Below are 13475 nucleotides of genomic sequence, written 5' to 3' on the forward strand. Positions count from 1 at the left end.
AAAACTCTCTCTAGCACTAATATCTTTCTGCAAGATACTTTTAATAGTAACAAATATGTATATGTCACTAATTTAAAATAACAATTAATATTTTTCTTAGAATATGTGCTGTCTTGATTGTTTCAAAATTTTTCTGGATAAAATCAAACAGTTAGTTGGAAATGAAGTAAATCTATCAAATTAAGATATAACCTACTTACCAAAACATTTAGTTTTTGTCACTTTTCTGACACAAAAATGCCAATCTAAACTTTTAGGTACTTTCTTGAAATTTGAATTCACAATTTGAATTCACGCTCAGCAGTCTTTACAGAAATGTCCAATTAATTGAATGCAATACGTTAAACACTTATTACATAATAATGTCTGATCCAATAAACTTATAAAGCAATAAATTGTTCTCTCAGTTAAGCGACTGGTTGATGTAGAAATAGGTATACGACAAGTATTATTCAAAACAAGCAAAATGCAAAAAAAAGAAAAGAAAAAAGAAGAATATTAACTGTATATAATTGTTAGAAAAAGTCGAATGTGCAAAAACGATAAGATGATAAGCGCATTTTCGATGTAAAAGCTCTGAAACTGTCTTTTGATCAGTTATGGTATGTTTTGTGTTAAAAAGTACTACCATCAAAAAAGAAAGAAAGAAAGAATATTTGTTTTATTCTACTGCCATCAAGATTTAACATGCGTGCCACTCTTCAGTCCTGGGGATTGAAATCAGTCTTGAGATAAAATCAGTAGATTAGTGTCATAAATTAATACCTCTTTTCTGTTGGTTTTTAATAATAAATTTTCTGTTTTATTTTGGAAATGTAACAAATATTTACAAATAACAATAAAATTTTAGGATAAACATTGTTAATTTTCATAATTGTACCAAAATGCTCAGTAATGTAAGAATGAGATTGAACTTCAACGTTTCTTGCTTCAACAAAATTTGTACTATTGTTGTATCTCAATTTTCTTGTTTTTTTATTTTCCCCCAATGTTTTAAAATGGTGGTCAAAGTTGAATTGAGATTATTATTTTTCTGAAGAAAAGAAAAAAAAGAAAAACAAATAATACTGAATAGAAAAATAGAGATGCAAAGCTTCATGAAATAATTAGTGGTTTATTATTCAGTGAGTGATGTAAAGCAATGTACAAGGTTAGCTGTTATTTTATCCTGTTTGCTGTAAAAAAAAAAATAGATAATTGATTTAATATATGAGCTATTACTATAGAATGGTACGTGTTGGAGACGGTGAGCTATAGATTTCTGAAAATTTTCGTAAATTCTAGATTGTGTTGATTGGTCAAAAAAATAAGTTCAGTCTTGAAAATTTTTTGGAGTGGCACCCATGATTTAATCTACTGAGCTTAATTTTAAACCCAACTGCAAGCAAATTATTGACAAGCTGTCCCACAGGTACAACACATAATTGAATGGCAAAAATTCTCTCATTTTTAATGCTATGCAATTTAGCCCTGTGGCAGAATCGCAGTGACATGGTAACATTGTCGCCGAACGTTACAGAATTTTTGCAGAAAGATTTTTCATTTGGGAAGGGCAAAATTTTAGTTCTCCTTTCAGCATAAATTTTCAAAAAAATGTTTTTATTTTCCTGCAGAATATTTTTTTCAAATATGTCTTTCTTGTGCATCACAGAGTAAAGAAAATAATCAAGATTTTTCTATACTCATTTGAGATTTTTTTTTTTTAAAAATCGGTAATCACTGACTTTAGCTAGAATTTTAAATTAATAATGTGAAATAAAAAATTCCGAAATCATGAAAGTTTAAAAGATAGTTTGCTCTAGAAATTATGTTCTTTCTTTCATTTTTTTTTCTTTAAAGAGCACCATAATTTACATAAACTTGAGTATCTCTTTTTTTTTTAAAGACTCCTATTTGTGTGATTTCGTTGTCGATCTTTATTTTGGGAGTTTTTGCACAGATTTTACAATTTTTTATTTATGTATAAGAATTTAAATTTATTATTAAATTTATTGTTTAATTTATTTATGAATTTAAATTTGTGTAATGATTTACAAAATTTGAGAGAGGAAATAATTAGTCCCATTTTTCCGCCTACAAAATGTGAGAAAATCACCTATAATATTGGAATGTAGGCGAATGAAAAAAATATTTCTTTTACAATTAAAAATTTTTATACATTTTTATTTTATACTTTCTTCTGTAAACACAGCATTTCTGTTACTTTAAATTAGTAATTGTTATAATTAATAGTATCTTAAGGCAAAATATTAGTGGTTGGGAAGTTTGTCGAAAAAATTCTGCCACATGGGTGCCAGGGTGAAGTACAAGAGTTTGTAGTCATCGTTTTATCTTGGAAAAATGTCGCATTTCGAAGAAATTTATTCATATGCACAGGTGTATCCCGGAATTCCAGGGTTTTCGGGTCATCCTTCTAAGGATATTAAGTAGGCATGTCTTTTTTCTGCGAATTTTGTGAAATTATGTGTATTTGAAAACCATTGATTTTCAAACTTCTGCGTATCAAAACGGTTAAAACAAATGAAGTCAACATTTGAAAAAGTTTTCAGAGTTCTGCATTCTGATATTTAACTTTTGAACTTTTGCTAATCCACCTTAACGAGACGTTTCTGTACATGTGATTCTTCCACCAATTTTATTCTTTTAGTTTGTCATAATTTTCGCAATTTTTAGTTTTTGAAACCACGCAGAAGTTCGCTAATATCGCGATTCATAATCACTTGATTTTAATATTATTTATAGATTTTCGTATTTACCTAATTTAAAAGTTACCCATTGTGAATCATATTCGCAACGATTTAAAAATCATTCGTGATTCGCATTCATGTCATTAAAAATGACATCCGAGATTGTCGCAGAATATCATATCTGTTTGTCAATAAAACAAATTAAAGGAAGAAATAAGTTTATTTAAAAACATTAGTAAGCAAACTGTCACAAACAGAGTGACAAAACGAAAATAAAGTATACAAAATAATCTGCTTCAACAGAAGCTTAAATGCAGATAACGGATGACGTCACAATTCACGGAAGAACGATCAACAGGAAATGAAAATAAACTGCCCGGTCCCCGCAGACCATGACATCACCAACGCAAGTTGAATGCACAAGATCTTCTTCGACGACTAACAAAAATCGAACCTTATTCCTTTATTTGTCTAACAAAAAAATTGATTGTCGCAATTTGCTTGCACACGTTTTAAAAATCCAGCATTGCGATTTGCCTTCAAGCTTTTTTAAAACTCAATAGTGTGATTCGTATTCATGCATTTGTAATATTAAACGTCTGTTATCGCATTTATAAGTGATTTTAAAATGACACTTAGAGATTTGTATTCACATGATATAAAAATCTTATTGCGATTTTAAAATTCATTGTCTTGATTCTTGTAAGAAGAAAGTTTTTCCTTAAAGGAGTTACTATAAAAGTGGGATATTCTTCATGGGTTGGTAATTTAATTCAAATCTTAGTTCAAAATTATGTAGAGTAAATAAATTGATATTGAGTTTTAGCGCATTTAAATGTTCAGGGTTGATCACTTAGTGTTTCACAATCACCCCTTTGTAATGTACTTTTGCAATTAACTGCTTGAAATAGTTTTTTTTTTAAGTTAATATAATATTTCTCTTTTTTTTTTCTCATTAAATAATAATTATTTTGTCTGTTGCATTCTTGTAGCCAATAGGGTCAGGCATTCTTTCTTTAAACTTCAAAAGAACTTTCTTGGAGAGCAGTCTGTATGAACTAACAATGTTGTTATAAAGAAATTTTTCAAAACAGTAGCTGCTGAAAAAATAAAAAAACCATGTTGCTAGTTTTACTCAAAATCTATGAAAGAGGTTTTGGCAGCTTTATATTTCATCTTATCTTTTCAATGATATCAAAACTCTGCTTTAGGGACATTTTAGTCACTCTGAGAAACTTTTGATATCTTTCATGGAGGGGAAAAGTATTTTGTAAATGAATATCACTTTTATGGTATTTATGTGATTCATTTACTAAAAATTTCCCAAATGCAGTAGGAGGTATTTATAATCCAAACATGAGAGGCTTTACAACACATAAACTTTTATGTTAGATAATTTTGCATATCATTGAATTTACATACTAAACATGGATATTTGTAAACACATATCTGGAACAGATAAATATGAATTCTTTAAAATGCGCTTAAGTATTTATTATGTACTAAAAAAATGTGAAAATATTAAAAGCATAAAAATCAGTAAATTTATTAATATTGGTTTGTTTTATTGATTGTAAATTTAACGTGAATGAATTATGGTTCGTAGAATTGCATTCTATCGATCTTTTTAATTTAAATTCACATTTGGTCTTTTCTCCCAAGTTCTACCTACTTATGAAGTTGAAATTGATTTGCCATCTTATGCTACATACAATAGATCAGATGTAGAAGTTACAGTAAAAGCAATGTGAGTATATGTAATAGTCTTTTATTTATTTTTTTATGTAGAAGGTACTTTATTTGCGTCTTACTAGAGCTACACGATAGGCTATTGGCGACGGTCTGGGAAACGTCCCCGAGGATCATCCGAAGACATGGCATCGCAATTTTGATCCCCCGCAGGGGGAATGGCTTCCCTGTTTTGGTAGCCCGACCACCTGTACGCAAAGTTGAACATTTTACGGTAGAACAGTTTGACGAGGAAGCACGCCCTCGGTCTCTACGCAGGTTGATCAAAGTGGTCACCCACCCGCTTACTGACTGCAGCCAGTGATGCTCGACTTTGGTGTTCTACTGGGAACCGTGTCTTTATGCGGGACTTTTATGTAGAAAATAATATTTGCCATTTTATGTAGAATGAAAATTCTTTAATACTACGTTTTACAAAATGATTTTTTAGTTTGAATTTCATTTATAAAGTTTTTATGATCATTCTGATTCATGTACTGAAAAGTTCTGTCCTGGGCATCATTTTAATATCTTTCATGTTGCTTTGTCAAATTTAAAGGTATTATGCTACATCAATATCGAATGATGTTTTAACTTAAGACTGTTGGAAACTATGTTTTTGTAGAATACTATCATTTTACTTTAGTCAGATCTAATTTGAAAAAGGTACAGAGTATCACTTACAAAATGTGCTGGTGGTAATAGAAGTCTATTAAGTTCTATAGACGCTTCTCTTCTGGAATGCAGGAAAGGAGGGAGATTTGTTTTCAAAAGAGCGAGCGCAATTGAGTCCCCTTCCCCCTTTCCTATGCAGCTGACTAGTAAAAGAGGCATTTCCTGGAACCTTTTATTAGAGTGTTAGGGAAGGAAATACTGTGAAAAAGGGTAAGCGCTGCAAACATTAATGTGGAGGGGGAGTCACTTTCATTCACACAAGAAAAGAGAACCCAATCAGCATGCCGTGCCTTTATGCTTCATTGATAGCGAATGATCAGAGAGAAAATAAGAATTTGTCCTTCCCTGCCCTCAACTTGAATGACAAATAAGGAGGAAATGAATTTTTCTCCTCCACCTACCCACCTTAATGAATGACTGGAATTTCCCCTTCTTGCTTGAATCGTTCTAGTTCAAATTGGCGGAGAGAGCAATTAATATTTTCATAACTGTCAAATTTTTTTTTCGTTTTCTATATTTTAGGCAATAATTATCTTTTTTCTAATATTTTGTTTTTGATTGATTAGATATAATTCTAATACTAAAACATTATTGCCCGAAAAATAATGTTTATTTATTTTTTGCTTCTTAATTTCAGATCGTTTAATAGATTGTTTTAAGCTTTGTTTACCTTGGGGGTCTATTATACGAAAAAATCTAATATCCGGACTTTTGGAAGTCCCACCGATTCCGGCTACGCCACTTTCCACTGTATATAAAAAAATCTCCTGGATTAAAACCCATTACATGTATGTTCAAATATAAAAGTATTGCATACAAATTCTTGCAGAACATGCAATTATTAAAACACTACAAAGCGTCTAATAATTTTGTCTAATTATTATAATATACTAATATAATACCTGAAATAATAAATATTCTATATTTATATAATATATGGCCTAATTTAACCAATTGATACACAAATGTAAGCAAGTGCAAACCAGGGTTTGAAAAAACACCAACCTGCCTGGGTTTTATTGAAAAAACCCGGGGGAAAGTGGGTTTTATTTGAAAAATCTTGGGGAATTTTTTTTTTTTTTTTTTCTGTTTAGTATACATGAACGTTAAAGTTTCACTGTGTAAATATTTTTATTTATCAAGTAGTGTTGTATAAGCATTAAAAGAGAAATATAAATCTAAATAGTTAATTTAAAATAGATATAACAAAATTAAAATAAATTCAAATAATGCATTGTCACTAATACATATTTGAATCTTTACTGTTAAAGACATAATGTTTAACAATTTTTAACTCAAGCTTTATAAAATATAAATGCAACAGTAATGTAAAATGAAAAAATTTATTAATCTTATTGTTTTCACATACATTTATTTACTATATTTATTAAGCATATATAAATTAACTACTATAAATTTATAATCAGTAAATATTTATAAGTAGTAAAACTTAAATTTCTTCTGATTAAATAAAACTGTAACTGTATTAATAACTTTAATAAAACTGAAATAAATATTTAATGGTCTTCTATGTTTTTATTATAAGATTAATAGAAAATGAAATTAAAATGATATATAATTATAAAGAATATCAGTTGCTTGTCCCATTTTTTTTCAAATATTTAACCTTCAGAAAAGGCTTCATTTTTAGATATGTAATTTTAACTTTATATTTTTAATTTCAAAAAGCAAATTAATCTATAAAATTATGAAAAAAAGCCTATATAAAAAGTTTTAGCTTATTTTTTTAATGTTTACTAATGTTGATGTATCATCACTTAATGAAAAAAAAAAAATTAAGCGGGGTTTTTTCTTAGAAAAAACCCGCTTAAAGTTTTCAATAGTAATATAAAATTATATAGATTAGAGTTTTTTTTACTTAACAAATATTAAAAGTTTAATCATATAAAGCACACAATTGACAAAATTATATAAAATTAAATGTGTATAAATAAGTTTTAATAAAAACAATTTTTTCAGTAAACATTTGAAACAAAATTTTTTAATTTGTTTAGGTATTCCTATGGAAAACCTGTTAGAGGAGAAGTCACCCTTACAGTTGCTCCTAAAACAAGATATAACAAATTAGCTGTAAGGCCGTATGAATCCTTCCAAACAAAAGCTCAAGTGAGTTTCTCTTTTATTATAGCTTTTGAATTTACAAATTGAAAGGTGTTTATTTTAACCCTTTTTAGACCAGACGTAGAATGTGATCGTCCATGTATCGAAAATAATACTTTATTGAAAAATTAAATGGTGCATAAATAAATGGTGCATAATGGTAATGTGCATCATGATATTGGTGCATAAATGATAATGATGAATAAAATAGTAATTTCATTTACAGAACTTGCAGTTTAAACCCATTGTAAGACATATCATCAATCTTAAGGGGAATAATTATACTCTTTCAAAAAGTCGAATTTGTTAATAAATGCTTCAAGTTAAAAAAAAAAAAAAAAAACTGGCGTATTTTGAAAATTTCTCAACAGAAAGTATTTACTCCAACTAAATGACTAATATTTTGTATTGCTGTCTTCACAACCCTTAAAAATAGTGGGAAAATGAAATGAGCGTCACAGTCTCAATAAAAAAGAAAAATGCATTGAAATGGTTAGCTGATCATGAGTTCATCAGCATTCACACAGGATCAAAGAAACCTGGAGTTGTCATGATCTATAATTTTAGGAGTTAAAAACAGTTAGCAAATGAAGTAACTTTCTTCCAAAGCCAGAATATATACTAATTGACAATGATTCATAAAGACTTCAAGTTGCTTATTTTGAAATTTATATACTTTTACTTACATAATTTTACATACATACTTTTTATACTTTTTTGTATGTATGTATTCTTCTATGTATTTACATACTTTTTATTTAAAAACTTTAACCTGAGCAATATTACAAAATTTTTTGAAAACTTTTAGTGAGGCTTCCTTTTTTTTTCAAAAATTGTGTTAATTTTTTCAATAATTAATGAATGTATTTAACTGTTCTGTTGCCATATATTTGAAGGTTATTATTGTTTTGTTAGGTTGATGGCTCTGTTACAATATATTTGAATTTATTGCAAGACTTATCCCTGAGAACAGATTTTTTCAAGAGAGAAATTGAATTTTTTGCTCTAGTGGTCGAAGAAGAGACTGGACACAAGTATAACTCAACCAATACAATGTGGATATACGATAAAAACCTAAAGATTGACCTTATTAGAACTTCAGAAACATTCAAACCTGGCTTAAAGTATACTGCGTTTGTGAGTCTTTATTTCTCTATTTTTGTATTTCTGTGTATCATCAAGAACATTTTTAAAAACAGCATACTTTTTTGATTCAAAGTTGCAGGGAAAAAAATTGCTGTTGAATATAATTAACACATAATAAGTGTCTTAAAAGTAAGCTTTATCCAATGAACCCTTTGTTTTAAGGAAATTAAATTACAGTCAAACCCTGCTATAGTGAACGAAATGTTCGTGCCTTGCTATACACATAAAATATTATTTTTTGTGGACATAGTGAACCAAAGCGAATAGTATGAACTTTTTTTCTGTCTTTGACTGATTTATTGTTTTCATTTTTTGGTAATTTTGAAATTTCTACTCAAAATATATGTACCGATTTTTGAAACCACTTATGGAGTGGAATGTAGTATTTTTTTCTTGTTTGCTTTTACTACCTCAGTTTCTCATCCCTAAATGTTTTGAATGCTAGATAGAGAAGTACTGTTTGTCTACGATAGGTACTCTGTCCGCCACAAAGTCTGCGGCAGTCTGGTGCTATGGAAACAAGAAGAGAGCATTTTAGGGAGGGTGGCTTCGATGAAGAGGACTCCTTTTCTTTCGCCTTCGATGATAGCTTGTATGGGGAGTATACCAGATTGGCTGACTCAGCCACCAGTAAGAGACTTATTTAATCTGATTCAAGAACTTTTTTAAGATTCGCATGAATATTTCTTTCTTACTTAAAATAATTCTCTCGATTCAATCAGTTGTTATTTTTTAAATACAAAGGAAAAAAAGTGAACAAATTCTGACATTAAGGGTAGTACAGGTTTTTTTAATATTACTTTTTAATTTTACGATATTTATTATGAATGTTCATTGATAGTTAGATGGTTTAATTTCTAAACTTGCACATTTTTTAAAGCAATTAATTTCTTTTATTACTTGAATTTTCTGGAAAAAGTGAAGAGCTTAAACTTAATAACTCTGATTTTAAAAGGAGATAAAACTTTTGCTGAAAATAAAAATAGTTCACGTTATCTGTGCCGGAGAAATATTAAATATCTTTGTTTTGATTATTAATTTTTAAAAATTTTATTTATTTATTTATTTTTGAAACTGAAAGCAAGTGACCGCAACTAGGATGAAATCTAAAACTATCAACGATGATTTTTATCAGCACCCATCAAACCATCTGAAATTATCTGAAGTTTTTTTTGCTTAAATTACGTTTTCTTATTCATATTTTATTGTAACCTGTACAGTTTTTTTTTCACTATTTATTAAAAACAGTTTTTATTAGCAAATTTATTTTTTTCTTAATAACCAATTTACTATGTATGATAAATTTATAGATGAGTTATTTATTAATAAAACATTGAGCTGCTTTAAACAATTTTATACAATTTCCATACATATCCTATTTATCAATCGTTATTCACAGAAATAACAATTTCAATTTGTCATTGTATTTGGACAAATGGCATCGATGAAAATCAGAAGAGAGCTGAAACATAAAAAAGAACAATTTATTCAAGATGAACATTAATGAAAGAATTCCTGAAATTTTGAAAATGTTCGTTACTAATGCTTCTTTTGTAAAAACACGGTATCTCTTTTAAAACCATTTGAAGGCCAGGGAAAACATCAAACATCGCTCTAAACGATGTTTCAGGCGCGAATGCTCATTTCTCTTAACTCTGGGGCTAATACAATAGATCGAAGAGAGAAGTCTCCTTTTCTCCCACCGAAACCAGTCTTAAAGAGGGACCCCGCACCCCTACTTGAAATAATCATACCTCGTTACCATAGTCACCGCCACCCTTCCAGACGAATGGCGGGCAGAGTACCTATCGTAGACAAACAGGTAATATAGAGATAGAAGAGTAATAATAAAAAAAAAAGTTACACATTTTTTGTTGCTACGTGTTCTTCTTTTTTAAAATAATTTTTGTATTTCTTTTTATTTATTTAAATAGTAGTGTCATAAAAGGGAGTAGTTCGGAAAATGAGTGGGTGAAGCCGAATTTTGATCCATTCAAGGTTCACTATTGCCGGTTTTGACTGTATTTTCTTACTGTTTGTAAACTATGCATCTTTAGTTTTATAAAATAACATCACTTATTACATAATTTTCTTTAACACCATAACATACCATAACTGGTCAAAGGACCAGTTTTTGTATATTATATTGTATTGAAAAGTGTTGGTATGTTTAGTGTTAAAACAGTGCACTCATTTCCTACTCTAAAAGGGAATCAACTCAGGCTGAGAGTGTTTTTGAAATTATGTAAAACATTTTCTTTGATTTAACAATAACTAGAAGTATTGAGAATGAGTAAATTATTGAAAAACAGGACCTGAAATATATTTATGATCATGTTTTAATATTCAGATTATTACTTAAAAGCAATTTCTTTCACTTATAAAGTTTTGATTCAAACATGTTTTTAATTTCACAGTTAGCGTTGAAGTTTTTTTTTTTTTTAATTGGACAAGCTGATACAAAATATGTTATTGTGATAGTTGTAGAGGCACTCATTCGCGTCAGCTAGCGGAAAAATAAACAAAGCACAGAGACACGAAAACACCGAGCAAAGAAACCACGGAAGTTTGAAGGTAAGAGGATCGAAGAGAGTAGTTCCTACGCGGAGTGATACAGGCGGTCTGATGAACTACTAGTAGAAGTGATCAGTCTTCTCTCCACTATTTAAGCAGTTTATTTAGTTAAGCAGGTTGGAGCTTCGGTGAATCTCGGCCTGGTACTTCACTTTTCCGGTGATGCCCACCTTTAGAAGAAATTCTTGCTCTCAACAAGTTTAACCGCTTCCCTCACTGATTTTTTTTTTTTAAAAAAAAAGGCAAAAAATTAACATATTGTTTTTAATTTTATTAATAAATACAAGGAAATAAAACAAAACCTAATACACAAGTTTAAAGTTAAATTTTTATGCGTAAAAAGCATTTTATTTATCCAGAGTTATCTCTGGGGAAATAAAGAAGGTAAAGTATTAGTTTTTGTATGATGGTTCTTAAAACAAGGAACAACACAAAGTGATACTTTCCAAACGCTAGTAAAGTGATACACCATTTTTTTTTCCATGCGAAAATTCAGTAACCATCGTGTATACAATGCTGCACTTACCAACAAAAGTAATTCAGCTTCATCACAATGATGCATTCCTGCAACAATATAATGCTTCTGAGAAATTTTTGTGTTCTAAAATATACAGGGCCCGAAATCTACTTTAATCCGAGACCACTGAAATCTTAGTAAAACTGCCAATTCCTCATCTGGTTCGCACCGACCACAGTGCTCAATTAAAAATAGGGGTAGACTGATGACGGGTTAGAGTCCCCTTGTCGGGCTAACTGTGGGAACTTTTTGTGGTTTTCCTCTCCATGTAACGCAAGTGCATTCTAATTGCATAAAAAAGTCCACCACGTAGGCACATTTCTCCCAGTACTTCTTGAAGTTCCCTTGTCTTCTGGATTGGGTTCAAAATTACAAGGGTACGGAGTTGAACATGAGTAGTCGTAAACCCAAAGAATTGAGTAGGCTGTTCAACAACGGTCATTACATGAACATTTTAGATTTTATCTTGCCATTATGAATGATGGCCACTAAATCATTTCACTTAGAGAATACCCTTAAATGCATGAGTACTCTTGTAGTGGTTTACAATATTTAATTTAATATTATTTAAAACTGCACAAAACAAGAGACTACTTTTGTATTTACTTCTTTATTTCTCTCAGTTTAATCGCTCACTTGAGTGTTTTCATATTACGGGGAATCTCCGGCTGAAGTGTAAGTAGTAGTTGTTTTGGTAGCGCTTCTTATTTTTATCAATAGGTGTCACTACCACAGTATGACGAGGTTACTAACCGACACTCTCACAAACAAAGGAATCGCATGTTTTCTTCTTGGTGCATTTTTATTCTAAGAGGAAACTATGAAGTCAGAGATATTTGTTAATTTTCTAGCCTATTTTGAATTTATTCACAAGAAAGAGATACAAAGTTGAATAATAGAATTGGTTTTGAATAATAAATTTGATCATAAAATGATGAGATGTTTCCTTATAATGTGTTAATATTTTCTATTTATTTTCAAAATTTCTTAAATTGAATTCTCGAGTGAACAGTAGGTCAAGTAAGGACTACATTTTGAAAGTAATCTCTGCATTAGACTATAATGAAATGTGAATGTTTTGCAGCTAAAAATATCTTATCAAGATGATGTTCCAGTTTCTGATAGCAGAGGCCAGTTAGAGCTAAAATATGGTTTCAGCAATCAGGAAGAATACTGGAAGTCAGAATTTTATACTCTTCCCAGAAATGGAATTGTTAAACTTGAATTCTCACCTCCCAATGAAGAGAACATCTTACGCCTCAACATGAGAGCCATTTATCAAGGCCAGATTTTTTATCTTGATTCAATTGATGCTGCAATTTCTCCCACCAATAATTTCATTCAAATTGTTCTCGTCACTCCAAATCCCAAAGTTCAGGAAACAGTAGAAATGGAAGTAAATGCTACTGAACCAATTAATCATCTCGTTTATCAGGTATGTTCATAACATATGAAGATTATTTTTCTTTTTAAAATGCATTGCAATATTGGTAATTTTTTTATCTTTAAGTATGATGTCTTAAATTTTTCATCAGCGTTTATGTATATGCAGTGTTCACCCTAAGCATTTTTAGAAGGGTGGTCCACCCCACCAGCCCTTTGATCCCTTAAAAAGCACACACCTTACCCCTTTTGTAAAAATAAGCCACCATCCTTGAAAACATTTTGTTTCAGGAAAAGGTTGTTTTCTCAACCACCTATTTCAATGAAAAGCCCACTTCTGATTTATGTAGTTACTCATTTAACTTTAATTTTATTTCTTCATTTTAGTAAGATTTTTCTTATGTTGCCTAGTTGTATATTCCCATTGATATTTTGCCCTAGAAATCTTTTATTTGAGATGAGGTATATTAATGAGTTATTCAGTGTTTTTAAATTTTTACCATTATTTTTTTTTTAAATAAACCCTTTTTTGTTTAAAAATGCATGTTTAAATTATTATTTTCTCATAATTTTCAGTTTCTAATACTTAAAAGTTTTCAAAGTTGTTTATCAATTATTATTATTTTTTAAAAGTTTTTTTTGAA

At 29.6% G+C, this 13475-nt stretch overlaps 1 protein-coding gene across 2 annotated transcripts in view; it reads left to right on the forward strand.

Annotated features, from left to right (window-relative positions):
- LOC107440314 (thioester-containing protein 1 allele R1) overlaps nucleotides 1-13475 on the forward strand; it is a 92656-nt gene that overhangs the window by 12875 nt on the left and 66306 nt on the right. For both annotated transcript variants that reach the window (XM_071180439.2, XM_087152342.1), the window contains exons 10-13: nucleotides 4350-4434; nucleotides 7106-7217; nucleotides 8127-8348; nucleotides 12533-12883. In XM_071180439.2, coding sequence (XP_071036540.2) covers nucleotides 4350-4434; nucleotides 7106-7217; nucleotides 8127-8348; nucleotides 12533-12883 — 770 coding nt within the window. The remainder of the gene's footprint in view (nucleotides 1-4349; nucleotides 4435-7105; nucleotides 7218-8126; nucleotides 8349-12532; nucleotides 12884-13475) is intronic.

This window comes from Parasteatoda tepidariorum, chromosome 1, assembly GCF_982258835.1.
Source record: "Parasteatoda tepidariorum strain Cologne lab strain chromosome 1, Ptep-v5.0, whole genome shotgun sequence".
Lineage (NCBI taxonomy): Eukaryota > Metazoa > Arthropoda > Arachnida > Araneae > Theridiidae > Parasteatoda > Parasteatoda tepidariorum.